The sequence below is a fragment of the Pithys albifrons genome, chromosome 21 (assembly GCF_047495875.1).
Source record: "Pithys albifrons albifrons isolate INPA30051 chromosome 21, PitAlb_v1, whole genome shotgun sequence".
NCBI classification, from domain to species: Eukaryota; Metazoa; Chordata; class Aves; order Passeriformes; family Thamnophilidae; genus Pithys; species Pithys albifrons.
The window spans coordinates 1,098,363-1,124,757 of NC_092478.1; the positions used below are offsets into that span (position 1 = coordinate 1,098,363).

The following is a 26,395-nucleotide window of genomic DNA, read 5'->3' on the forward strand; positions in this document are numbered from 1 at the left end:
TAAAGAACATCTGGACCCCCCCAGCACAGAGCCACGCTGGCACCAGGCATCCACATACTCACAGCTCTGCAGCTGGCACTGCCAGGCCTCAGGGACCAAAATCCAAGCAGCATCCCTAGGGCCAAGGGCTGGGCTCCAGGAAAGCAAAAAAGAAAGTCACACTGAGACCCACAAACTTTAAAACTTTTATTCAACAATTTACATCACTTATTGTCTGTCTTAACGTATTTGATCTACACAAATTTCTTTTTTTTCCTGATAAAATAATAAAATTTGGATAAATTTTGAAGACCTGTTGGTGCAGAATAAACAAAATTTCAGGTAATTTTTTTTTTTAACATTTAGTGTGAAGTATGACATCATTGGTAAAGATACATCATGCCATTACAGCTCATGGACATTACCTATCCTTACAGTCCGTGACATCACCCACACCAGCGCAGGGGCTGCACCAGACACAGCTACAGCAGGTTTTATACTAACTCCTCTACCACCCCCTCACCACCAGGAAATGCCTCTGCTGTTCCAGCTGGGCACACAGAGTGCACGAATCTAACCAGAAATTACTGGGGAGGGAGAAGGAAACAAAGACTACCTTTACCCATCTGTGTGGTCGCACACCACAACAACGACACCATGGAGGGGCTGCCCCTCTGTGCAGCTCGGAGGAAATTCAGCTCCTGAGCAGGTAGAGCACAACCCCACAGCGATTTTAATACAAACCAGGAACGCAATGAGAACTTCTCGACGGGAAGGAGGGGCAGGAGGAGCCGCCCCTGCGGCGCTGCCTGCAGGGACCTCTCCAACCCCAGCTCGCGGCTGTTTCACACCGCCCTTAACACTGAAATACTCAGGAAGGGGGAGAGAGGGGCACCCGACCCCCAGTAAACAAGTTGAGGCCCTTCAGAGGCTGGGAAGCCGCTGAAGGTGTGTAAGTACACGTGTGATGGTAGATAGAAAAGCAGCCCTGTTCTGTATGAAAAAAAGCTGTCAAGTTAGTACAAATTTCTGCCACGGCGAAGGGAACAGGAGGAGAAAGCTGTCAGGGTCCCTCTCCCGTCACAAAATCCCGACTCTCCTGCACACAGGCTCTAGGCTAAGCAACATGTTTCAAAAGGTGGCACCTGCAACCCAATGCATGAAAAAAAACCCAAAATAAAACTCTCACCAAGGCCGAGGGGAGCCCACCCTTGGGTCCGGCCCTGCAGCAGGACAGTGGGGAGGGCTGTCCCTCCCACCTCACAGTGGGCACACACAGCAGTAGGGGTTCCTCTTGGCTCTTTCTCTCATCAGAAGCCTCATGTTTGCACAGCCCAGCCTGCAGTGCAGGGCGCTGGTCTCTGCTCGCTCCCCAAAGCTGAGCCTGCGCTCCCCGTCCCCACTGGGACCACCTCTCCCCCCAGAGACAGCACAAAGACCATTTGAAACACAAGCCAGCACACCCCACTCCCTCCAATTCAATTACTAAAGTAGGCTCTTTAAAATAAAAAAATAATATATATATTTATATAGCTATACAGAGAGATACAGAGAAAGCAAAGGAGAGAGAGGCTACTAAAAAATCAAGAAGCGCCAGTTTTCTGCTACAGCTGTCAGCAAAGAACTGCCACCTTACATCATACCCTCCAAGATGGTGAAGAGAATGCAGGCAATGACAGCACAGGAATGCAAAAGAGGGCAGATAAGTCACTTCTGGTAATGAGACACAAATTAAACTTTCAAAACATGTGCATAGCTTTATTCATCTGCTTCAAACTAACCTTTTCACGGAGCTTCAGTGAAACCCGAGTGTGCAAAATGCATTTCTAAAAAACAATGCAAGCAAGCTTTCACATTTACTGTGGCAGAAGTACAGAGAGACTCGGACAGAACCACACACTGGGGCGGGAGATGGAGAACCCAGAACTGCACCACTTGGGGTTCTGAGTCACTGACTGCAAACACAAGCATTTCAATTGCGCCAACTTTGAGCAAGGCATGTTTACTTCTCCTTTACAAAAAAACTCAAAAACCCCACAGAAACAAGAGCCACAACCTGGCAGGGAATAAATGCCCTGGATAATAGGATCCTGGTGCCGCAGAGAGCCTGGACTCCAGCAAAGCTGGTTCCAGACCTTGGCTGGTTTTGGCTCGGCAGGCAAACCATAGCAGGGCCAATTTCTGACCACAGGAGAAGAGCGGAGCAGCTTCTCTTTCTTTCCCTCCCTCCCTCCCACTCCCCTCCAAAGACACAGCTGCCACCCCACAGGACATCATCCCAAAACTCTGACAGCCACCACACAGGCTGGAGTCCAGGTCTCATCTGGATGCCAGGGGTCACCGGGACACTAAGGAGCCCTCACTGTGGATGGGCCGTGGCCATCGTGCTGTTGGCAGGAGCCCGGCCCTCCCAGCTCACACCCCACCAAACCTCTGCAGAAAGACTAAGCACACATGCAAGGCACATTGAGTCAGATGGACACACACACACGGGTGTGTAGAAGAGCAAACGCTGGCCAAAAAAATAAAAAATTGATGCTGAACATACTAATTAAACAGGCAGAGAGCTCTGGCCTATGTATTTATAGACTATTTTCCAGGCAGTTGTAATCCCCAAGTGTTTTTCCTACACGACTTTAGACCTTCCTTAATCTTCCCTCACTTTCCAGAGAGGTACTTCATTTTCCTAAAGGGTCTTCTATATAAATAGTCAAGTAAATTCCCTTTTTCCCACTCCAGTAAACTCCTCCTTCAGGGTACACATTGCCTGCTGTGGTCCAGGTGTGACCCATGACATGAAGAGGTTCTGGACCTGCTTGTGCCCGACAGCAATGCCTTGATGCAGCAAGACCTCCCTCCACTGCTCCCTAAGCCTTTCACCAACAGGTTTGGGTGGGTGGTTGGCTTCATCTCGCTTTGTCCTTGGAAAGCAGCCAATCCTGAGTGCTCTCCAGCACCCAAAGGCAGCTGGAGGAGGAGCCAGGGGTGCAGACAGGATGGAGGCCATGCAATCCTTAATACTGCTGGTTAACTTCACATTGAGATAAAGCATTCAAAAGATCTTTTTGTAGAGATGAGCAATTTCCTTCCATAGATAAATTCAAATAGAAAACAAATATATTAAAACCAGAGACAAGACAAGAGCTGACTGAGATTTTTCTACCTTACAAGTTACTCAGGCACCTTTCCCACACCACCAGCCACGGAGGAAGGAGAAGCTGAAAACCTCAGGGATTTGCACTACCCTTCCAATAGCAGCTTGAGAAAAGGAAGGAGAGAAAAAAAAATAATAATAAAAAATCAAAATGCACAGTGTTCTCTCAAGTTAAAGAGTTCTCCTTTGCTTGCATTTGCATAGAGATTCCCATAGGTCAGCACCAAGGTCAGGTCCAGCCCCGCCCTGGCTGGCACAGGAGGGGTCCACTGTCCAGGGGAACTACATGGGCATGTTAAAACAAAAACAACAAAAGTGCATCACACATTCTTGATTTTCAGGGTTACTTATAGCAGCAGCAGCATTAATCCAAGACAATGAACAGCTGTAAATTCATTCTTAAATGCAGCAACACTTATTGAAATGTCTTCGGGGAAGGGTCCTTCTCAAAAGGATAAAAATGAAAATTAGACTATTCAATATGGACAAAAAGGAGATAAAACAAAAATTAAAGACACAATCTTATTTACATTAAAAAAACATTCTTGTTAAAATATCTTTACAACACCTAAGCAAAAAAATATGTATTTTAAGAATAAAGCAGAAACTCCTAAAGCAGTATCCATTTTTGGAACCCTTATTTAGCACCTGAGGAAAGACCGTATGGAAAGCAGACAGGTTGGGGGGTTTGTTGGTTTTTAAGAAAACTGTAGCTTGTGTTTTTCCTAAATGTTCAGAAGTTTGCAGTACACATTTCGTAGCTCAGAAAGAAATGAGCAATTTTTCTGTTGTTGTTGCTTTCTTTTTAAAGATACTCTACTCATTAATAAGGCTGTAGAAAAGGGACACTGTTCTTACAAAGTGGCTCTGGACATGTTATACAAAGCTTTCTGATTAACAGTCAAGGTAAATCCAGCTCAGCATTCCTTGGTGATGGCACAGGCAGGACTCTGCTCCTGTCCCAGGACACGAGGCCACCACAGAGTTCTGGTATCTCCCCAGACATCCACGGCTCTGCAGTGCCACTTGAGGATCTCGGGCAGGACAGAGGTAGCCAGTCTGACCCTTGGGTGTACCATGGACTGGGCAAACCTCTAAAGCTCTGGGAGGCAGCACATCCACAGCACACACCGACATCTCCTCCCTCCCACCAGCCCAAGTTCCTGCTTCCCAGCTGCTCGCACAAGGGCTTTTCCACATGGAAAAATGCTCTGGTGGTGGCCAAAGCTAGAACTGCTCTGGCTTTCTCAGCTACTCCACCACGCTGACCCTTCTGCACCACTGTGAAAATGTGTAGCAGCTTCAATTGGGAGAATCTTTGCTCTTTTCCCTCCTGACCTCGACCATCTCCCTTGTAAACAGCCTTTGTAAGGAAAACAAATCACAACAGATGGACGGAAGAAAAATCTGCTAGGGATGAGAGGAGAAGATTCCTGAAAGCTTTGGACACCACAGCAATTTACTAAAAATGCTGAATCAAGATCAAAAATAATGCACAGGAAAACTACCAGCAGTTCTGAAACACGGCTGTGAATGCCACCATTTCCCTGATGTCCCTGAGGTCACCCACGTGGGAATGGATGCTCTGGTGCCACAGTAACGCTCTCTTGAAGGTGAAAGCACTAATCATGTGCACAACTGGGAGAACAACTTCCACTCTCTTTTTTTCTATTTTTCTTCCAGCAGGAAGCACTTTTCCTTTCCATTTGCCTGGCTGGTTCACCCATCACTGCTCCCAGCCACTGCACAGCCAGCAGACTCACAACCTAATGAGAACTGGGGTTCCTTTCCACGTTTCAAAGGTCACAGCAGCTACGAAAGGCAAACAGTGGGATTACCATTTCTGAAAGGTCTGAAGTGGGTTAGACAGGATCCATGCCCTGGAGCTACCCACTGGTCAAAGAGAAAAGAGATTTCTAACAGGTTTCACAGAGGATCAAGGTGGGTTTCAACCAAAACCAAATGCTAAGCAAACCTTGAAAGCCAACACACTGCCAATCCACCAGATGGGTGGAGTGGGAGAGAGCAGAGGCTGAAGGCCTCAAACCTCTGTCACCAGGAGCACAAGGTGGTTTTTAAATTGCCTCTTGGAGCAGATGAAATGCTCCCTGATCCACCAAAGTGCAAGCAGTTTTCGAGCTGGATCTGGCTGGCACTCCAGCCTCTGTTACACAAGACCCTGTACAAGAAACGCCCCAAAGAACCTGCTGGCAGAGGAGTAATGGGGATGATCAGAGGAGAAAGGAGACATCCCCTGCCTGCACAGGAATCCTCACTCCAATGAACAGACAGCTTGGCAAGGGAACTGGAGGAAAGGGACTCACAACAGGAACAGAAATGAGACAGAAGCCTTAACCTGAATTCAATCTTCATAGCTAATACAAAAATAGGTCACGATCTCACCCTTAGTGCCCCTTTCTGATACTACACGTATTTAGGGGGGTTAAAACTTACTTTACTCAGTGTAATGCAAACAATGGCACAAATAAATACACACTCTCCTTCCACACCAGATGCTCACACGCCCCGCAGGCACCCTCGGGTGCAACCTGCACCAGGAGGCTGCTCCCCTTCCCAGGCTCTATTTGGTTTATGCTACAGTACTAATACTCTGAGTTAAACAAAAACAAAACAAAACATGAGACTTATCAGTAACACCTTATCGTTATTTCAATGTGCTAAATTAGTCACAGCTCAATTTCAGTTTTTCTTCTTAAGTTTACACAAAAATAATCAGAAAACAGATTAAATCTTAAGATATTTTTAATAAGTGCTCAGTTAAGAATTGTGTGAGGACTTGAGGACTGCAGACAGCGACAGGGTGAGTTACACGACAGCATGAGGAAGTTCCTTCCATTGTCCTACCTGGTTCTAGGCCATAGTCTATCCCAGAAATCCTGGGGAGCCGGAGCTACAGGAGCTGAGAGAGGAATTCCTGACTGCTTAGCACTGAGCACACACACCATGGAGCTCATGGAGACAGACACACATTTGAACAGAGGATGGTCAGAAACACAGCAGAGCAGGTGCTGCCAAGGGTGTTTCTCGATGGGCTGTGCCGGTGAGGGGCCGTGCACAGCCACAGGGATGAGCATCAGGGACAAACCAACCCAACCCATGTTTCTCTCAGCGTTTCTTTTGCTATTAAATGAAAGACTGGACTAGGCAAGATCAGAGTCCTCACATACTCAGCAAGACTCAGACCTTTCCGAAGGCGCAGGGCCCCAGCACCAGTCAGTGCTGCTCAGCTCCTGCATCCCCCCGGCCCCCTGCACAGATCTGGGATAGGGGATATGGGTATGGGACAGCACAGACCCCAGGGAAGCAAAACAGGGTGGTTTTGTCAATTTTTTTCTTTCCTTTTTTTTTTTTTTTAATGGAACCTAGCCCTTAAGGCGACAAGTGACTACAGAAGGCAAATAAATACACAGCAGAGCCTTAAAGCCAGTAAAACAAACTGGAAACTTTGCTATTAGCCTTCAACGTTTTGAAAATAATAATAAAAAGGAAAAAGAACTCTCCTTCCACCTTAATGTTCCCAGTCCCACCATCCAGTTTGTTCAACACTTTAAAGCTCAGGAATGCCCCAGCTCTTCAGCAGTGGAGCCAGAGGCAGTTCCAACTTTTGGCAAGCAGTTGGGAGACTCAAAAGAATCAAAAATAGGGACATGGGAGGACTAGATGTTGGACACATCTGTAAACATGGTATACATCTCAGAGTTACACACACCTGTAAAGGTGGTACAGTTCATAGGTGAAACAGAACTATTTGCAACTGGCCAACCACACATTTCTGAACCTGGACTGACACAATACATGATGACTATATAGTATCACACTCAGTATTATACTATATAGTGTTTGATACATCAAATGGAGTAGGCAATCCATAGTCAAACGTTTAGAACTAAGCGTGGCAGAAAGCTAAGCATCTTACACAAGGTACAGAATTCAGTTTCATTGTCCCACCATGAACTCAAGTGTCTCATTCAGGAACAATCTTATTAAAAGTATAAAAACAATTAAAAAAAACACATGCTACATACTCCTAATTAACAAAACAAACAAAAAAGCGGATCATAGAACCACAGAATATGCTGAGTTGGAAGGGAGCCATCAGGACCATCAAGTCCTGGCCCTGCACAGCACACTCCAACCATCCCACCATGCACCTGACAGCGCTGTCCAAACGTTTCTGGAGCTCAGACAGATTTGGGGCTGTGCCCACTGCCCTGGGGAGCGTGTTCAGGGTCTGACCACCCTTTGGGTGAAAAACCTTTTCCTGACATCTAGCCTAAACCTCCCCTGACTCAGCTTCACGCCCCTTCCTTGGGTCCTGACACTGGTAACAAGAGTGAAGGGATTGGTACCTGCCCCTCTGCTGCCCCTCGTGAGGATGTTGAAGACCACAGTGAGGTTTTCCCTGTGTCCTGTGGCTGATCAAACCATGTGACCTCAGCTGCTCCTCACAGAGCTTCCCCTCCAGACCCTTCTCCATTCTTGTGGCCTCCTTTGGGCACCCTCTAACAGTTTAAGATCTTTTTTATATTGTGTCACCCTAAACTGCCCCCCCATTGCAGGTGAGGCCGCCCCAGTGCAGAGCAGAGTGGGACAATCCCCTCCCTGGTCCAGCCATGCTGGCCTTGATGCCCCCCAGGACAGGGATGTCCCTCCCTCCTGGCTCCAGGGCACTGCTGGCTTGTGGCCACCAACCAGGACCCCCAGAGCCCCTTTTCAGCACTGTTTTCCAGCATCTCATTCCCAGTCTGCACACACAGCCAGGGCTGCCCCATCCCAGGTGCAAATCTGGCCCTTGCTTTTGTTAAACTCCACTCAGTTGGTGACTGCCCATCTCTGATTTGCTGAGGTCTCTCTGCAGGGCCTCTGCACCCACAAGAGGAGACAGCTTCTCCCAGTTTAGTGTGGCAGCAAACTTACTCAGTATCCCTTTGAGTCCTGCATCCATGAAGATGTTGGAAAGAGCTGGGCCCAGGGGGGAGCCCTGCAGGACCCCCCCAGTGACCAGACACAGCCTGATGGCTCAATGGACAAATCTAAGCACAAGGGGTATGCACAAGCTTTGGGCTTATCTGCTTCCTGTAATGCCCCGCAAGGTCCAGTCTAATTTCAGGAGACACCAGCTGCTGCTGATCTTGACACCCAGGAGGAGGATTTGGCCCCAAACACCCTCAAAGAGCACTGGGCATTGTGGAGCTGGGGCTGCTCAGCACATCCACGTCTGCTTTATGCACTTCTCACTCTTGCACTGGACCCTGTGAACTTTCCATCTTTTAGAAAACAACCCCAGAAAAACTCCCCAACCCCCAGATGAGCTGGACACGCTACACAAGCTGCAGTGGGACAGAGTGGGTCACACAGCTGGAGCCTGCACTCTGCTCAACCTTCCCTACCACTGCTAGGAAGCTTTCCTTTCCCTGGGATTTTTTTTTATTATTTTTTAAATTATTATTTTCATTCCTAAGTCCTCCATTTTTTTGTAATAAAATATATTTTTATTAAGAGATAATTAGAAGCAGAGCCCGGAAATACACAGACTGCATTAAAATATAAAAGAGCATTTCCAAGGGGCAGGAAGCCCAGCCATTGGCATTCTATGGACAAATTGAAAAGGATTCAAATTCCCATTTTTCTTTTTTTTTTTTTTTTTACTTTTTTCCTTTTTTTGTTATTTTGAAATATTTTTTTAAGAGAAAAAATAATTCAAGAAGGATGAAAGTTAGCAGAACTCAATTCCTCTTCAGTTTTCCATCGAAAATGGGAAAAAAATCCAGCACATTTAGTGTTAGGAGACAGACAGAGCAAATATGAAGCACCTACAGTTGAAAGCAGATTTTTTTTGTCTTTTTTTTTTTCTTGCTCCCAGTAATACAATGGCATTAAACTGTGGGAACAGTGGGGGGTTTTGTTGGGTTTTTCCATAATAAATGACTAAACAGATTGCTTATTTTTCCATGTTGTCTTTTAAAATGAAATAACTCTTCAGTTGCAATAGTCCAAAGTGTGACAGGAGCCAGGTCAATGTGTGACTTCACCAAGCCTCCCAGAACTGCAGTGTTACCACCTTTCCCTCAGCAGAACGAGCCGTTAAGGACAATATCCCCAGCACAGGGTTGCTGCTTCACTCCTGGCAACACATGCCATTATAATTCTCTGGGAAAAAAAAAACTCTGCAAACTTCAAGGTGTTTCTCCAGCATTCAATGGAAAACAAACCAGAAAAAAAGAAACCAAATGGGGCAGGTGAAAGGGAAAGGGGAGATGAAGGATGGTGAATCATCCTGATTTCCCTGTGATTAGTGTGTCACTACAGTCACAGAACAAGAAACAGAAACCTTGTCAAGTGGAAATGCCTCTCCAGTGGGTTGCTGCTGCCCATGCAGACGACAGCAGGAACTTTGAAACCGGGCTTGTAACTGAGTCTGTATTCCTTAATCACTTGCATTCACTTAAACAAAAACAAAACAAAACAAAAATGAAAAAAATCTATTCAGTACCGGAGATTAAATAATCACGTGTGTAGTCTCGTTGAAATAAATTTTCAGATTCCTTAAGAAGTCTAATTACTTTCAGTTGCCATTTTTAAATAACTATATATATATTTGTATATATTATCCTGTGATTCTAGTTATGGTTCCTCTGCTGCACTGAAGATTTAGAAGGAGCATAAAAGCCTTTTTGTCCCCCACGAACAGCACAAATGCTGCAGAAAGGTTATAACAGGCAGTCTTGTCCTGCTACCTTCATTGATCCGGGCGATCCATGGCTTCATCATAAGTGATTATCCTTTTGGGATCTGGAAGGGAAGCAGAATTCTAAGTTGCTGACAAGCTGAAGACAAAGACATCTGCAAGGTACTTGTCTCTTAACAGACTTTTCCTCTGGACCCCCAAGCCCGGCCTGGCTCCCCCAGGGCAGCACAGGAGTCTCCACACACAGCTCTTCCCACACAGAACCTCTTCTCAGGTGATTTGTGGGGATACACCAGAATTTAAAGGCTATTATTGGATGTAACACCCAGCACCAGAAATAGAAAGCAATTTTGTATACACATAAGGAAGAGTCATTAAATCTAATTTAACTCTGGTTTTATTGCTCTTGTAGAAACTCTGCTTCTCCCTGACCATCCCACCATTATGGCAAAGCTTACTGTCCTGACTTTCGGTGATCTAAAACACAGATAAACCCAGACTACAAACTGCAGGCCCTGAAGAACTGGATTCAGGCATCTCCAGACACAGACAATCCACTCTCACTCATCCCCCATCCCAACAGAGCAGGACAGCACAGTTTGGTTTAGTTATCCTTTCCAACACCCTTACCTTGCTTCTGCAAATTCCAAACCGCTTCCATTTCTGTGGAGGCAAAAGGAGAAGGTCACTGTTATTATGCAGATTGATGCTGCCATTAGAGGCAACTCAAACACACTTTACTTTTTCCAGTGTGGCCCAGCGTGGCTGTGGCTGTGGGAGCCTTTCAGACAGAGCCAACCCCACCAGCCCAGCAGTGCAGCCCCAGCCCGACCCACAACCCCAGCCCAATTCTGACATAAATCATCCAGCAGGAAAAGGTACAGGGATGGCTGTAACAAGGTCCTGAGGGTCAGAGGGCTAAGCTGAGCATCAGAAATGTCACCATCATTCTCCAGTACCACAAATCACAATCCAACTTTAGGCTTTACTAATCCCAACACTGCTCCACATGTTCCAGCCTCAGTCTGAAGAGACGATTTTTAGGAGTTGATGTTTAGTGTGTGTGAAACCAAACCCACCAGACACGGTGAGTTTCACAGGGCTCACAGTGAGCATGTGCTCAAACACACCAGGCAAGGATTGCTGTGCCAACATCACTGCAAAGCTGCTGCCAACACACCACCCCAGAGCCAGGTGTGATGCTCCACATGCTCAGCTGCCCACCTGGCTTGAGGTTCTTTCCCCAGTTTACCTCTACATGATGTTTGTAGGCTAAAGACAAACCCTCCCCAGTGCTCTCTGGAAAAGCACATGCTTTTGTTTACCTCAGAAATAACAAAGTTAAATGTTCTTTTCATTCACATTGGGAAACAGAAGGCTCTTCTGTTTAAAATGTCCCACAAATAAAGTCACATCTTCAGAGACCCATTCAAAATAACTCTATTTAGCCACTATCAGGATGGAATTTTGTGAGCTAGAATATTTATTAAGACAGTAACTACCCTGCATTTAAGAGACAAAATTTTTAAAAAAGAAGCATTTAGTAGGCACAGTCTGCAAGAACCCCCTTTCAAGCCTCCCTTGTGCCACAAAAGAGGGGGCAGGACCCTGGTGGGGGTTGGAATAGAGAATAGCAAGGGACTATCAGGCTACACGGGATGTGCAGTAAAGCAGAGGACAAGGCAATAACTGAACTAACCAGCATGGGAAAGGAAGAAGAAAAAGCCATACACAACTCATGGCCTCAGCACGATGTGTGCCAAGTGTCACCTCCATCAATCGTGTCCCTTCTCCAACCCTTCATCTGTCCTTTGTCCTCCACAATCTCCAGCTCCCCGGGGCAGGAAATTGCATGCAAATAAATATTGCCAGCCCTCCCTGCACAATTAAGCCTTTTGTAAGGAAGGCCCTGGCAAAATTTTACGAGGTCTGTTATTTTTGCGTCACGGTAACAACAGCAACATTTTGCACTTTCATCAGGGGAACCTTAAGTGCTTTGGGAATAGCAGCCAGGCTCTGACACCCCCAGGGACAGGAGCAGCCTGGCAGGGACTGTCTCCCTCATCTGCCACTGCAGATTCCCCCGACGTAAAATGAACCAGCTACTAAAATTACCTCCCGCAGAGCGAGTTTTCCATTCGGTGCAGTCAGATGCATCATTTCCTAACAGCTAAAGAACATCTCCTATTTTAACAGCTTTCCCCAAAGGCAGGGCACAGAAAACTACTCTTGAGTTGTTGGTTCCTCCACATTAGAGCATCGAACACAAGGCAGAGCAGAAGCACCACCCCAGTGCTGTATCCCCTGTACAGACCACACTGTTGTGCACTTCATTTGATTCCATCTTCCCTGGACACCACAAGAATGTGAACTGCTTGTATCAAACATGTCTGACAAGACAGACAGTGAGATCTATTAAGAACACACCAAAAAACTTCTAAGTTATCAAAACTCTGTTTAGAAAAAACCATAACAAATCAACAACTAAACTCTCCAACCTTTTCAGACTAATCCTCCCTCTACATAAAATGTTCTGTAAATTCCAGACACCTGGACACTTTGGCTGGCAGATGCTCAGCCTGCCAAAGCTACAAAAGCAAAGACCATCAGCAAATGATGCAACAACAGCTCTTAGTGAACATCATCTGCCATCAGCAGAGCAAGGTCTCCCCTCCACCTGTCCATCAGCACAGGGACACAGGTTAGTACAGGTTAAGCACATTAACCAACTGAAACAACTTCACAGAGGAAAAACAAAAGGCTTAGGCTTACTGCAATGTCAAACTAGGGGAAATAGGGGGGTTTTCTTCAATCTTAAAATGATCTATTCCATTTTCCTCCCAGTTCCAGGCACTGGTCACCCAGAACCGACACAAGGTGCTGTGACAAGTGCCATGGGCACTGTCACAGGGGTTGGACTGACCAGGTGGATGGGCAGTTCAGCAGAGCCACCACTGCCCAGTGCCTGGTCCAGCCAAGCAGAGTAGCCAGTTCAGGGATGGAGGGTGGAAGAAAGGACAGTCCCCTAAAGCTGGCCACGCAAAAGGCCCCAAGTCTGCTTTCAGCCCTTCTTCGCTGGGCTCAAACAGCTCTTTTCTTGAGCCTGTTTTCCCTGGATAAAGCTCCCAGAGCCAGTTTAAGCAAAGGACTCTTACAATTGCTCACCCTGCATGAAAAAAGGGGCATCCTCACCATCAGCCCAAGTCCACCTCTCTTAGATACTGACCCAAACCCCAGCACTGCCCTTTCCACAGGCCTGACCAACAGAGAGGAGTCACCATTCCCAGCACAGGACACATGGCCAGGGAATAGCACACTCCCCTGCCAGTGGACTCCAACCCCGCTGGATAAAACACCACTAACAAGCCCTTGCACAACCCATCATCAAAGCCAGTCCTGCTCCAAAGCAGGGGCAGAACTAGGTCACCTCCTGCACCCCTTCCAACCTCACATTTTCCAGGATTTTTTACAATTAGCTGGCCTCTCCACAGCCCTCGGGCTGATGTTTGCTGAGGAACCGCCTGGGGCAGATAGTCCCAGTCACATCCACCCAAACCACTGTTTGTGGGGACTATCTCTGAAACAAAGGGTTGGAGGAGGAAGGCTTTGATGTCAGGAACAGACTAAGGCAGACTCCAGTGAATTGTGCTGGGATTCCTCATAGGTCAATAAACTTTATAGCAGGACTGGTACATAATCTTGGAGGGGAAAGAAGTGTTTCTGTGATAACTTGTTAAGACAGCCACTTTTACACACTTTTTCCTTCTAGAGAGGCAGTCCCTGCAAACAGAAGTGTCTGCACAATGCCATGGTACCAGTTCTTTGTTCTTATAAATCTCACAACTGTCCCTAAAATAAAACACTGAAATCATAACAAAAAGAGACCATTCTCATCTGATTTTTCTGCTTTCATCTGCAGGACATAATGATTAAGTTAGGGGATTGCCCTGGAAACAAAGCAAAGACTAAAAGCTCCATGCTGTGGAGACTCATGGCTGTTCAGAATACACTGTACTCATCCTGACAACTGGAAAGAGCAGAAACTCGAAGGAGAATTAAATCAGCTTTTGCCCCACAGCTCAGGCCCTACAAGGCCATAACCAACAGAGCGAGACCTAACCCTTTCTACGAAGGGGGAGGGGAAATCAAGGCTCTTTTTTCCCCCCTCTCCTGATGTAAAGGATGAAAATTGCTGAATTCACAGCTCTGCCATTTCTTCTGACCCAGTTCACCGTTCCAGCGAGCGCCGCTCCTGGCTGGCCCGCGCTGCCGTGCTCTGTTTTCCACGCTGCTCCTCTGCTTCCTCAGCGAGCAGAGGTGCTGAGGAGGAACAAAGCAGCAGCACGGGCACAAACTCAGGAGCAAGTCCGAAGAGGGAAACGCTGCAGCTTCCTCTCCTCCACCCATGTGGTCTTTGCTGCTGTGCAGCTGAGCTGGAGGCCTCAATTATTTGCTTTTTAACTCAGGACAAGCAAAATACTGAGCTTCCTACCATGAAGCTTGCCATTTAGAGCCCAGTGCCAGTGACAGCCTGGCCTGGAAGGCTGAAACTGCCCAAACGTGACAAAATTCTGCAAAGTGTTGGCAATTATTTCAATATGGTGCCTCCTCCAACAGTCTCTAAAAGAAGGACGAAAGCAGTTAAGAAGACACTGGTTTCAAATAAGTAAAGCTGAGATACAACCAGCCTCCTCTTCTGAAGGACCAAAAAACCTGCAAGGCCTGGTTTTACCTCAAAAAGATAAGGATTTAGGCAATGCCACACCAAGGCAGAAGTTCAACTCTAACCTAGAGAGGGACGAGGACCCCTCCTGGTCCTTCTAGTCTGCCATGCTGTCTCCAGGCACATCCACAGCAGGCCCACCAGTGCTCAGCTGAATCAGATCTCCCTCTGTAAATCAGATCTGTCACCTGTGAGCGTTTCAAGGCACCGTCACAAACCCCGAGCGCCACGGGCTGTCACTGAGGGCAGCCACACTGAGGGATCGTGTTTTACACTCAAGCAGATCAGATGATCAAGCGAGTCTTTCTGCCCTTTAAGCAGAGAGAAAAAAGAGGGAGGCAGGGGCACAAGGAAACCAACAGGAAAAGCTTCCAAGAGAAGAACAAGAAGCTGCACTATCAGCTTTGCCTGCATGTTCCCAGTGCCCTCACTTGTGGGGAAAAACCAATCCAGGCACATGCAAAGGAGCACAGGAATCCTCCACCAGGACCTCGCTGTGCTCTGCAGACGCCCAGTGTCACACCCCAGCATGGCCTCACCAGCACGTGGGTGCTGTGGTGGGTTAAACAGGATCCCTGCACTGGGGCCAGTCCTCCCTGGGGGCTCCCTCCTCCATTCATCCACCTCTCCCCAGGAAGGCTGTCAAGCAGTGACAATCCATAATGTCCCATGCAGTCACTGGGCAAACCACATACAGGAAAGAAAGCCTGGTTTCCTGCAACAAAGGTACCGAGCAAGCTGGAGGCTTTCCCATAATCTATTTACACCCAGGATGAGGCTTCACACAACGTTGTCAGGCACAAACAGAGCAAAAAAGGGTGCACGTTTGTGCCAGGTCAAAGCACTACCACTCACACCACAGCACATTCCTCACTGCAGCCCCCAGAGCTTCATCCCTGCACTGCATGTGGAGGAGCTCAGGGCAGGGAACACCCAGGACCTCACCAGCGCTCCACCCTCACTCCTGTCCTTGCCCCACGGTCGTTTCTCTTTGTGTTCCTAACCCCACAGGCAGGGCAGATGCGATGATCAAACTATCGAGACTTTGCTCCAAAGCAAACAGATCAATCTGAGAGGGAGAAGTTCACTCTCCTCTCGAAATCAAAACCAAACAATGTGAGGACCCAACTGCCCAGGATGCCCTAACACCAACCAAGGCAAACCCCCAGCCTCTCCCGAGCAGGGAGAAGGCAGCTTGTGAAAAATAATTGAAACTGTTCCTTACTGCAGGGGAACTGGCTGGCTTGGAGTAGGACCTCAGGAAAACAGCCCAAGGTAAATGGAGAGAGTGGTGTGGGCATTACCCTCGCCGGGCAGTCCTGCAAACACCCCCCGGCAGCCCTGGTTGGGAGCATTCCACAGCACACTGCGGGCTCCGCTGCAGGACCACGGCCAGGAACAGGGGACAGGAGGCACCGCTCCTCTGAATCCTCCTTAACCCAACCCACCCCAACAGCGAGTGAAACTCAACACCCAACATCGTCACAGAAGTACGAACACCTGGACTGATCTTCTGCTTTGTAAACCAGCAACAGCATCTGGAGACTAAACAGGAGAACAAGCCCAAGCTGCCTGGAGCACCCACCCCCAGCACGGCATTAACGACAACACTGAGAAGAAACAACCATCAGCTTTTACCCCTAAGTAACACCCTGAAGGTGGCACAGATACAGCGTGAAAGAGAAACCAGCAGACAGGAGCGTGGGGCAGGAATGGGTAACCCCAGGGTGTTTGCTCTGGATGCTCAAAGCAAGACTATTCGCATGCAGCAGAGCAGAGAACAGGATTTCAGCGGGTGCTTCACACGGCCATTCTTGCCACTAAGTGTAATTAACCCCTGTGTTTAGAAGAGCTCAACGCAGCCAGGCTTTGCAGTTAACACCTCCTTGAGAGGACATGGGAAGGGAGTGTTCTTTATTTTCCTGTTGTTCCTATTGTTCTGCTGGGATCTGTCTCTCACAGCAAGTGAGAAAGGGAGAGCTGATGAGCCTCGCTGGCTGTACAGCCGCTTTTCCACAAGTTCAGGCTGACAAAAACAAAGAGATAAGCCCAAGTGTAGGGAATATTTGCAAACTTAAGAAAAAGATCACTTAGGATTTCCCTCCATGCTATGCTTTCTGATACAAAACTGCGACTTAGGCCACATGCAGACAAGAATGAGAACAGAAAGCCTGCTTTAATACTAAGCTGAAAGGAGAGGACCCAGATAAAAATCAATTGATGAATGCTGTTCCCAAGAATACTGGAGCTTGAAATGTTAACAACTTGAGAGGGAGATGACCTGGAAAAATATTTGGAGTTATTATTTTTAAATGACTGGGCTTGTTATTACTAAAGGAAGACATCTGAGTTTGCAAACTGGTAATTTAAGAACTTTACAGTGGGTCAAAACACAGCAAATTTGCCAAAGCCAACCAAATATCAACACTGCAGAGGGCAGGAAGACATTATCCATGTATGGATGTGGAGCAGTAAACAAAAATTGGATTATCACCTTGTTCCCTTCAGAGCACGCAGGGAGAGGGAAGGGAGTTGAATAAAAAAGGGAATCACCCCTGTGCTGGTCAGGGGTGGGGAAGTAACATCATTCCAAAAGGGAACACACAACCAGGCTCCTGCTAACACCGAGCCAGCACCAGAAGCCAAGAACTGCCCCAAGACACAGGAGCTCCTGGGGCTGAGGCTGAAGCAGAAAACAAGCCATCCCACAGGCTTCCCTTTTCCGTTCCCATTTGAAGTGTCTGCAGCATGTTTGAGTAATTTCAATCTCAAGAAAAACCGGGAAAAAAATGAGCTGGACTACAAAGGACTCCATGAAAGCAAGAAAATCACCTGAAAGATGTGGCCTACAAAGAAAAGGAGAAAATTCAATCTGCAGCTTACAGAGGAGCTGATAAGAAAAGATTGGTCTGGCTGTTGCTGCAATACTCAAGAAGGGCAGGGGAAAAGCGTGTGTGGGGCACCTTAGAAAAATAAATCACACCTAGGGCTGTAGGAATAATTTTTTCTTGCTTCAAAGCCATGATTTCATGGTCTGATCTGCCCAGGGGAGAAGCTGCAACACTTTGGTGGTAGAGGTGTGAGCAGAGACTATGAAGCTTTTTCAGTCACCTGGTAAAGCTGGAACAGAGCTGGTGAACCTAAACATTTAACTCCTTCCACTGCAGACAGGCTTAGCAGGGCCCACTAAGTATCATCCCTGTCAACATCACTCATGCTTGTCCACAGGAACAGGGAAACAAACACCCCTTAACATTAATTAAACAGCGGTTTGAGCAGCTTCCCAAACTGTTACTGCCATGGGAGATATGCAAGCGAAAAAAGCTCATTTTTCAAACAATCAGAATTGCTGGAAGGAATGTAACATGTTAGAATATTGCACTTATAAAAATAGAAGTGAAAAAAGGAAGAGAATACCCTTAAGGGAGTAAGTTAAGCCATTACCTTTAGTGTGATATAGAATAGCAGCCCTCAGGTCAAAAGAACCCCAGCTATCTTTCCTTTCTAGGCCTCTCTGGTACCTCTGTTCTTTGGCGCTGGAGGATAGCAAATTGTTCGTAGGAGAGGCCAGAGGATTCTCTACTTCATAGTCTTTTGAAAGAAACACTAAAGCACCTTGGCTACCGGTGTCTGCCTTTTGTAGGTCACCTGTGTGATGCGACTCCAAAGCTAAGACACCACCCTCAACAGCAGTCCCAGGCTTAAGAATAGCACTAAGAATTTGAGGGCTAGTCCGTTTATCCAGCTCATAAGCCTTAGGAAACACAGGTTGTTCAGTTCCTGAGGGAGTGATTTCAGCACACTGTGAAACCAAAGTGGCAGGATATTCCCCTTGAAATGTCACTTCCATTAACTGATTATCTGCAGATTTCCCCACTACAGTTTCGGGTCCAGCACTGGGCTCGTTTATGAAAGACAAGCCCCACTGATTCTGGAAGATATCTCCCAGGTTCTGCTGATTCGTCTGCGAAGGGAAATCCACTTGTGCTGCACCCAGGAGCACAGTTTGCATATTTGAAGGGTAGATAAAAAGGCCAGATTTCTTTTGTTCTAGAGCTGTCGGAGTTGAACTGATGTCCTGGGTGACTGCCTCGGAGGAGCTGGATGGTACAGTACTAGCAGCAGCTGAGAGCAGGGGCTGGCTCCCCGGGGAATACACACTGCCATCGGTGCCTGCCAGGATCGGCCCATTGGAGAAGCTGGCAGAGGTGACAGACTTCATAGCAGACATGGGGACCTGGGACAGTCGACTTGATGTCTGGGCCTGAGTTTCCCCAGCAGATGATGAAGATGACGTGGGTGGGGTCTGAGCTGCTTTGTTGAGGTTTTCTTTAACTTTACTTGCATAACTAATTTTGGGAACAATTTTAGCACTGCTATTGTCCACTGGAAAAACTGGGGGTGGTTTGAACAAGGTCCATGAGTCCTCTTTAGACGAGGCTGATGACGTGTGCTTCCCTTTGGGCCGCTCATCAAACTTCTTGCTGCTAATCCCGGGTTTGGCATCCGAGTTTTTCCGGGGTACATCCCCGAGCCCAGGCTTCCCCCGGCCTGCTCCACCAGCCCCAGCTTCGTATTTCCAAACAGGCTTAGTATTTTCAATTCGGTTCCCCTTTTGTTCACTATAATCAGGTTTGAAGCTCTCCAGTTCCTGTTTCGAGGTTGGTGCACTGACCTCCTGCTGCATTACTTTGTCCTGTACTAGATTCAGGTTCTCACACCCCTTGGCACTGTTGCGCCTGCCTTTCCGTTTTTTAGGCGTGGTGTATCCACTCTCAGAGCCACTACCATCATTATCGGCCCCTTTGCCTACGTAGCCATTGGTGATGTAGCTGGAATTATTGGTTACCACTCCGTTTGGAACAGACACTCCCTCTGGCTTGTCCAAGGACTGGTTTTCTCTAAGTTTATTTTCATAGGACTTCTCATTCTTTTTGTCCATGCTGTTTTTCTGAATGAAGTTCTTGGGTTTGATTCCAGCTTTCCCCAAAGCACTGGCCTTCACAGTCTGCTTTGGGGTGCCATTGGGATCTATGAGCTGCTGGCTGCCATTGGGTACCCTGGATCCTGGGGCAGTGGCTTCATCAGAGCACAGGCCCTTCAGTGACACTTCTCTTTCTCCTGCGTTACCATTTAGCTCTCCATAGCCTAAAAGAAAGCAAAAAACAACAAAATGCAAGAATTAGAATGCAAAATGTTAAACTTTTCATTGCAGAAAGCTGTAATCAGCCCCAAACATACAAGCAGACATTTTAAAATAGGAAAATGTCCAGTCTCTGATGTACATGAGCATGAACTCCCTTGCTGGAACCCATGGCAAGAAAGGTTAAGCACAAAGTACCAGCAGTGACTGACTCTCACATAACTGGGTGACATACAGATAACAAAACAGAGCAAAAGAAAATACAGATACTACGTCAGGAAAATATACTGTAGTAAAGATTACTAGTAAGATGGAGAGCTATTTCATCAGCTACTGCTTCCAGGTCACAGAAAGGAAAAAATTAATTCCCAAGATGCTTCAAGACAGAGGGATCCACTGACTGTGACAAGATCTGTGGAGGTTCAGAATCCACACTGTGAACAAGGGACAACTCCTGCCATCTCCACCATCTCTCAGGCCTGTGACACCAGTAGCCCTCCTTCCAAATGCCACCTCAGTAAAAAAGGAGGGAAAAGAAAAATAAAAAAGCAGTATTGCCAAACGGACACGTGCAAGTCCACTTGAAAGGTGGAGGGAGGGCGTGACTGCATCTTCTCACTGCATTTCAAGATAGCGACCAACACCTCCCTACACGTGCTCCTCAGGATTGAAAGGGTGATAAAACTGGGATGAAATGCATCCCTGCAAGAGCCCTTCTGCTGCTACCAGCAATTAGTCTCCTGTCCGCTGAAAAACTGGTATTTCAGAGTCCCCGGGAGAGCTGGTATGAGCTTGAGACACAAGAAATAAAGTATTTGCTGAGGGCTCCAACTGATCAAACCATGAGATTATACCGTACACTCAACTTTCCTTTTTCCTTCTGAAGTTCACTTTTAGGCCTCTCACTTGTGAAATTAATCTTGGGAGTGCAGTTCAAGCAGAGCTGAAAACCCAGGACAGTCCACACTGAACCACCTCACCCTCCTCTTTGCTTTTCCTTTTTAAAATCCCTGGCCAGAGGCTGTTGCTTTCGAGGACCCTGCAATGCCCCAGGAGCTGCCCTGGAGCCCCACAGGGACACTGGGAGAGCACGCTGTGCCCAGCCCAACAAACACACTCCAGCTGTGGCCTGAGCAGAGGGATCCCTCCTACTGCACCCGCTGCTCCTCTGACTCATCCGTCCTCCTTCCTGAACGCCTTCCATCTCCCACAGCCACTGACCCACCTAAGGCTCCATCTGCAGCCACGGTGGCATCGAGTCAGCACAGCCAGGGAGTCCCTCAACAACAGCAGCAGGCAAAGCTCCAGCTTGAGAAAGAATGTTTTTGTTGTTGCTGATGTTGTTGAAATTAACTGCTGTAACTGAAAATCATTGTTACCCTCACATCCTGGAGCCTCAGATGTCTGGCAGATGTAACTGCTCAAGTTCCCTGCAAGTTGGGAACACAAGAACCCTTGTAGGAATCTTCACAGAGATTCCACAACTAAGTTTGCCGAGGGGGATCAAAAAGGATTTTACTACATGCAAGTATCTGCAACCACCACAACTTGCACTATAACTTCCTAATATGCTGTTAAAAAAATTAACCATAAATGCTTCATCCCAGAGAGAACTCGTAGGGTGGGATTCTCAGCTGAGCCAACACGTGAAAATTAAGTATTTCAGAGTACCATGGAGAGGAAACCTTCTCAAGAGCAGCGTGTTACAGCTGACCTTGTATGACTCAAGACTTCTGACACCACTTGTTAATGAAGCAAAACAATAAGAGTGGTCATAAGACCATTGCAGATGAGGAGCGAAAGAATAAAATGAAGAACAAAATCCATTTCAGTAAGTCAGTGTGTCAGCAGTTTCTAGTTCCAATTCTCAAGTATTCACAGTTCAGCTGCCTGAGTTTTCTCCAAATCAACATTTGGCACAGCTGGCCTGGTCACTGAGGTGCAGCAACCAAAATTTAGGGAAGATACAAAAAAAAACCAGGATAGTAGACCGAACAGGTGAAGAGGATTTAGCAACCTCGCAGCCCATTTCGGAGCCGGGAAGGGAGGGGTGGCAGCCCAAGCGCATATTAAAACCCTGGGCACGCTGCGAACAGCCAAATGACTACCCAACTTATTTTTGCACAGTAACTCCTGTTGGCGTGTGGGCCCCCGGCCCGTCCCCGCCCGCCGCGGCACACACAGACACGGGCCCGGCCGGGCCCCCTCCCGCCTCGTTATGTAAAAGAGAATTTCGAGGGGAAAAAAAATGCACCCAGCATTCCGGCCGGGCCGGGGGCCGCGCACGGGCTCTGCCCCGCACAGTTCCCCCAGGCGGATTTCCTGGCCCCGAGGAGCCCCCCGGGAGCGGCCGGAGCTGCGGCCCTGCCCGGGAGCGGCCCCTGCAGCGCTGCCGCCCGGCCCCACAGCCCCGGCCCCGCAGGGAGGGCCGCGGGCCGGGCCGGGCCTCGCCGCCTGCCGCCAGCGGGGCCGGGCCGGGCCGGGTCGCGCCGCCGGGGAGGCCTCGGTGCTGCGGGCGCTGCCCGATCGCTCCCGGCTTAGCCCGGCCCGGCCCGGCGCGGCCCCACGTGCGGGCGGCGGTGCCGGCGGGCCCGCGGCTCCGCAGCCCCAACATGGCGGACAGGAAGCGGCCCCAGCGCGGCGGAGAAGCTTCGAGCCGGGCCGGGGGAGGAGGAGGAGGAGGGGGGGGGAACCCGCCGCCGCCGCCCCGCGAAGGTCACAGGCCCGTCCCGCCGCCCGCCCCGACCTGGTCTGCGCTTCGGCGCCTCCGTGTGCTGCGGCCCGCCGTGCTTGTGCTCGTGGCGGAGCGGAGGCTTGGGCTGGGCTCGGCCGTCGGGCGGCGGCAGGTAGGCGCTCTGCGGGTGGTGGTGGTGGTGCCCGTAGTAGTAGTGGTGGTGGTGGTGATGGTGGTGGTGGTGGTGCTGCTCCTCCATGGGGGGCGGCTGGCGGGGCCGGGCCGGGCTGTGCGCTCGCTGCTGGGCCGTGCGGCTCCGGCGCGGGGACGCGGCTGGCGCGGGGGCGGCGGCGGCTCTGGCAGCGCCCGCCCTGCAATCAGCGAGCGGCGGCGGCGCGACCGCCCCCCGGCCCGCCCCGCCCCGCCGGGGCCGCCGAGCCGAGCTGAGCCGAGCCCCAGGCCGAGCCGGGCTAAGCCGAGCCGAGCCGAGCCGAGCGCGAGCCCGAGTCCGAGTCGGGCTAAGCCGGCCCGGCCGCCAGAAGCCGGTGAGGCGGCACGGCCGGCGCTGCTTCGCGGCGGCCGCGCTTCGCTCCCTCCCTCCCTGTGCGAGCGCGGCCGAGCCGGAACGAGCGGCCGCGGCAGAGCCGCCTCCAGGCCCGGCCCGTGCTGCTGGGCCACCCCCGCTGTCCCGGGGGGTTTCACCGCGGGGTCACCGGCAGGAGGACGGCCCGGGATGCTGCAAAGCCGCGTTTTGCCGTGCAGAAGTGGCTGAGCCGCGCCCCGCGGCAGGCCGGGGATTGGAGCGGCCCCGGCTGGGGCCACGCGGAGCGGATCTGGGCAGGGCCATGAACACCGGGAGCTGCCGGGCTCCCACCGGGAGCTGCCGAGTTTCCACCGGGAGCCGCGGCGGCGGCAGCAGCGCCCCGGAACGGAACGCTGCCGGACCCCCAGCGCTCCCGCGGCAGCACAACCCGCCCGGCTCCACCCGCCGCTCCGGCCCGGCACGGGTGGGCTCCAGCCAGTGCCCCTGCCCCTGCCCCTGCCCCTGCCCCTGCCCCTGCCCCTGCCCCTGCCCAGCAGCACCGGGGGGGAAGGGATGCTCAACAAAAGAACACAGGCAAGCTGCTGGGGAAGCCCGAGAGCGGAAGATCTCTTGAAGCTTGTCAAAATTTGCAACAGATTTCATTCCATTTCAAATCTCTTGATTATCCACACTGGAGCACGTTCAGGGGGGTGTTCGTAGCTAAATAACCTGAACTTCTTGCCCGTGCTCTGACCAGGCTCCACCGTAGGACTTTCCTCTTAGACTGCTGCTCCAGGTTCCCTGCTCAACACCAACGCCCAAGTCTCCACAGACAGCACGGTGTCACAAACCAAGGGTTCTGGTTTGAATGCAGAGCAGTGAGGAACTGAGGCAGGAGTTAATTAGGAACACAGCAAAAGGGCAGACAGGATGGGGAGCCCCGACACTGACACAGGCTGCAGTTGGAAGCAGAGTCCTGCTCCAAGTTATTAGCTGTTCTGGTGTGATTAACTACCTCCAAATAATCACAACAGTGTGCACTGCAGCAAGCAAGAAGGAAAAGTAACAGAATAAAATCTGATCATGTACTTAGACTGTTAAGGTAATAAACAGGCTGCACAGATAATCTTCAAAACAGTATTGACTTGCTTGTCAGGGTTGTCCTTGCAGCTTAATGTTCTGCTGTATTTTTCACTATTTTAATAAACAAAATTAATAAAGTTCCTGAGTCTAGAAAGCCTTATCAGACTTTGGTACTGTACAAAGGACAGAGCCCTTGCCCAGAGGTTTTACAGTTCCCAAGTTTTATTTCAACAGAACACAGCTGAAAGTTTATGCCTCAAACACAGCTTCCCACTCCACCCTCCTCTTTGCTACACAGGAGGTAAAGCTTTTCTTACCAGAAATACCAACTTCTACATTAATACAGAGAGGTTTTTTAAAGACTTGAGGTGCCTGAAATATTACAAGTTCTGTGCCAAGCCATTCCTGCAGTTTGCCTTTCTTTCAGGACAATGCAAAGCAATTGAAAACACGATGAAACCATTTTTTAAACAAGCAACCATGAACTTTGGGCTTTACCCACGTTCTCAGGAATAACGGTCCTTTCAAACGCTGACTCATCGAGTGACCTCACGGTGCTGAGGAGACAAGTCTTAAAATGAGGAGTCAGGCTTTAATCACAGTTGACATTTTATTGGTGGCTTGGAAGAATTTATTTTTAATATAAGGAACTGGCCTGAAGATTTAAATTTCAAAAGACTCTGAAGAAAGCAAACAGTTATGGACAAGTTGGCTCTGCACACACATAGAACAGAAATCTGAATACAGAGGCAGGTGGGTGATCTCTTGGTGAAAGACAAAGCAACTATTTCACTGCCTAGAAGTGTCATGGTGTATTATATTATCTAAAGCTTGCAAAAACAGATGAAAAAAATCTAAAATAATACAGCTTGAGGCCCATGCTGTTCAGCAGCCCACCTGGCACAGGAAGCACGGGTGTCCCACCCCTTCCCCCCCTCCTGCTGACTGCACATCACACCCACAGCGTGCACTGTGAAGGGAGTGCACTGTGAGTTTCAGCAGGCCCTGCTGCCCCGTGCCCTGCTGTCTCCTCCCTGCCACACGCCCTCCAGGAGCTGCATTTCCTGTTCATCCCAGCATTTATCCCAACGTTGCACCAGTTACACTGGGTGTTAATATTCAGCAGTTGTTCAGGTTGTGTTCTCTGGAAAAGGGAAACCAGAGATTTCCATGTCCTCTCATCTGCAGCACTTTTCCTGCTTACTGCTCTTTGGCAAGCCAGCAAAGGAAAGAGGTAATTTTCCTTGGAATTCCACACCCAGTGCCAAGTATTCCCACATCCAGGCACAAAGCTGGGCACAGCCAGTATAATTTCTAGCTCAGTAATTTATTCAAAGCTCTATTTTATGAAGCTTTGAAGTGGATGGCTTTGCAGAGAACCTGCCATTTAAACCTCCAAAATGAAGGCAGCAAGGAATGAATCAACTGCTACAGGAATCCTGAGAAAGTTTTCCTGGAGAGTCTGACCTGTGCTGAGTTTTGTGTTCATATTAAAATGCAGTTAAACTGAGAAGCTATTGAAGTGATTCTTTAAGAACAAATAATTTCCTTTCAAAGGCAATTCTCTTTAAGACACCACATTTCATTTCCATTAAGTGTTTTCAGGTAAGTCAAAACTGAAACTATAAAACTAATTCATGAAAAGAAAAATGCTTTGTAATATTTCTTGTATTTGTCCCCTGTTTAAAAATTGGAAAACATCAAAATTTCTGTATTTATAGATATTGGGAAGGGCTCTTATACAAAGTATGTGTGGCATTTATTTACATTTTTTTGCCACAATGTTTTCATTTGTAGCAGAAGTTCAGACTTGTGAAATTCTCCATATTCCAACCCATCCAACCCAGCAAAGCACTCAAGAAGACTTTAGTTCCAGGCAGGATTATAACCACACTGTTCCAAACCTTGCCACGTTTGGCCGCTGAAATCGAACGTATTTCAGTACAACAGTCATGATTTGCCAGTTGATACTCAAGTGTTGGGAGCACAGCAGCAGTTCAGCCAAGATGGATGACAGGGCAAGAGTGCTCCTTGCAGGCTCCTGCCTGACCACAGCCGTCCTCACGGAGCTGTTGCAATCACGGTCAGGTGAGGAGGAGCCTCTCCCTGACTCCATTTTTGTACTCTGCCGTGTACATTATTTATAGGTACAAAGCTGGTCCCTTTAAAGAATTCTCTCTCTAGAGCAGCTAGATAGTACATTGGGTTAGAGGTCTCAACAAGCAGCAACCCCCAAACAATTAAAAGGATTTAACCTCTACTTGTAGGAATGGATACCATGGACACTCATCTTTCCCATTCTTAACAATTTAAGCATTTCCACCTGAGCACAGGCTGAATTATATTTTTTTCCCCTAAAAATTTAGTTTCCAAATGCCATAAGCAGCCCATGTTAATCCTTCATTCA

General features: G+C 48.7%; 1 protein-coding gene across 2 annotated transcripts; it reads right to left on the reverse strand.

The window, feature by feature from the left end:
- Positions 1-172: 172 nt before the first annotated feature.
- Positions 173-22,737, reverse strand: NUFIP2 (nuclear FMR1 interacting protein 2). Of its 2 annotated transcripts, XM_071575404.1 has the most exons (5): positions 22,455-22,737; positions 18,010-19,713; positions 10,473-10,505; positions 9,892-9,946; positions 173-9,598 (listed from the first exon to the last, which is right to left on the reverse strand). In XM_071575404.1, exons 1-4 carry the CDS (start codon positions 22,639-22,641, stop codon positions 9,894-9,896), a joined length of 1,977 nt encoding a protein of 658 aa, XP_071431505.1. In that variant the 5' UTR covers positions 22,642-22,737; the 3' UTR covers positions 173-9,598; positions 9,892-9,893. The 2 variants fall into 2 exon arrangements, with proteins under 2 accessions (XP_071431505.1, XP_071431504.1); XM_071575403.1 differs by having other exon boundaries at positions 173-9,946.
- Positions 22,738-26,395: the final 3,658 nt, after the last annotated feature.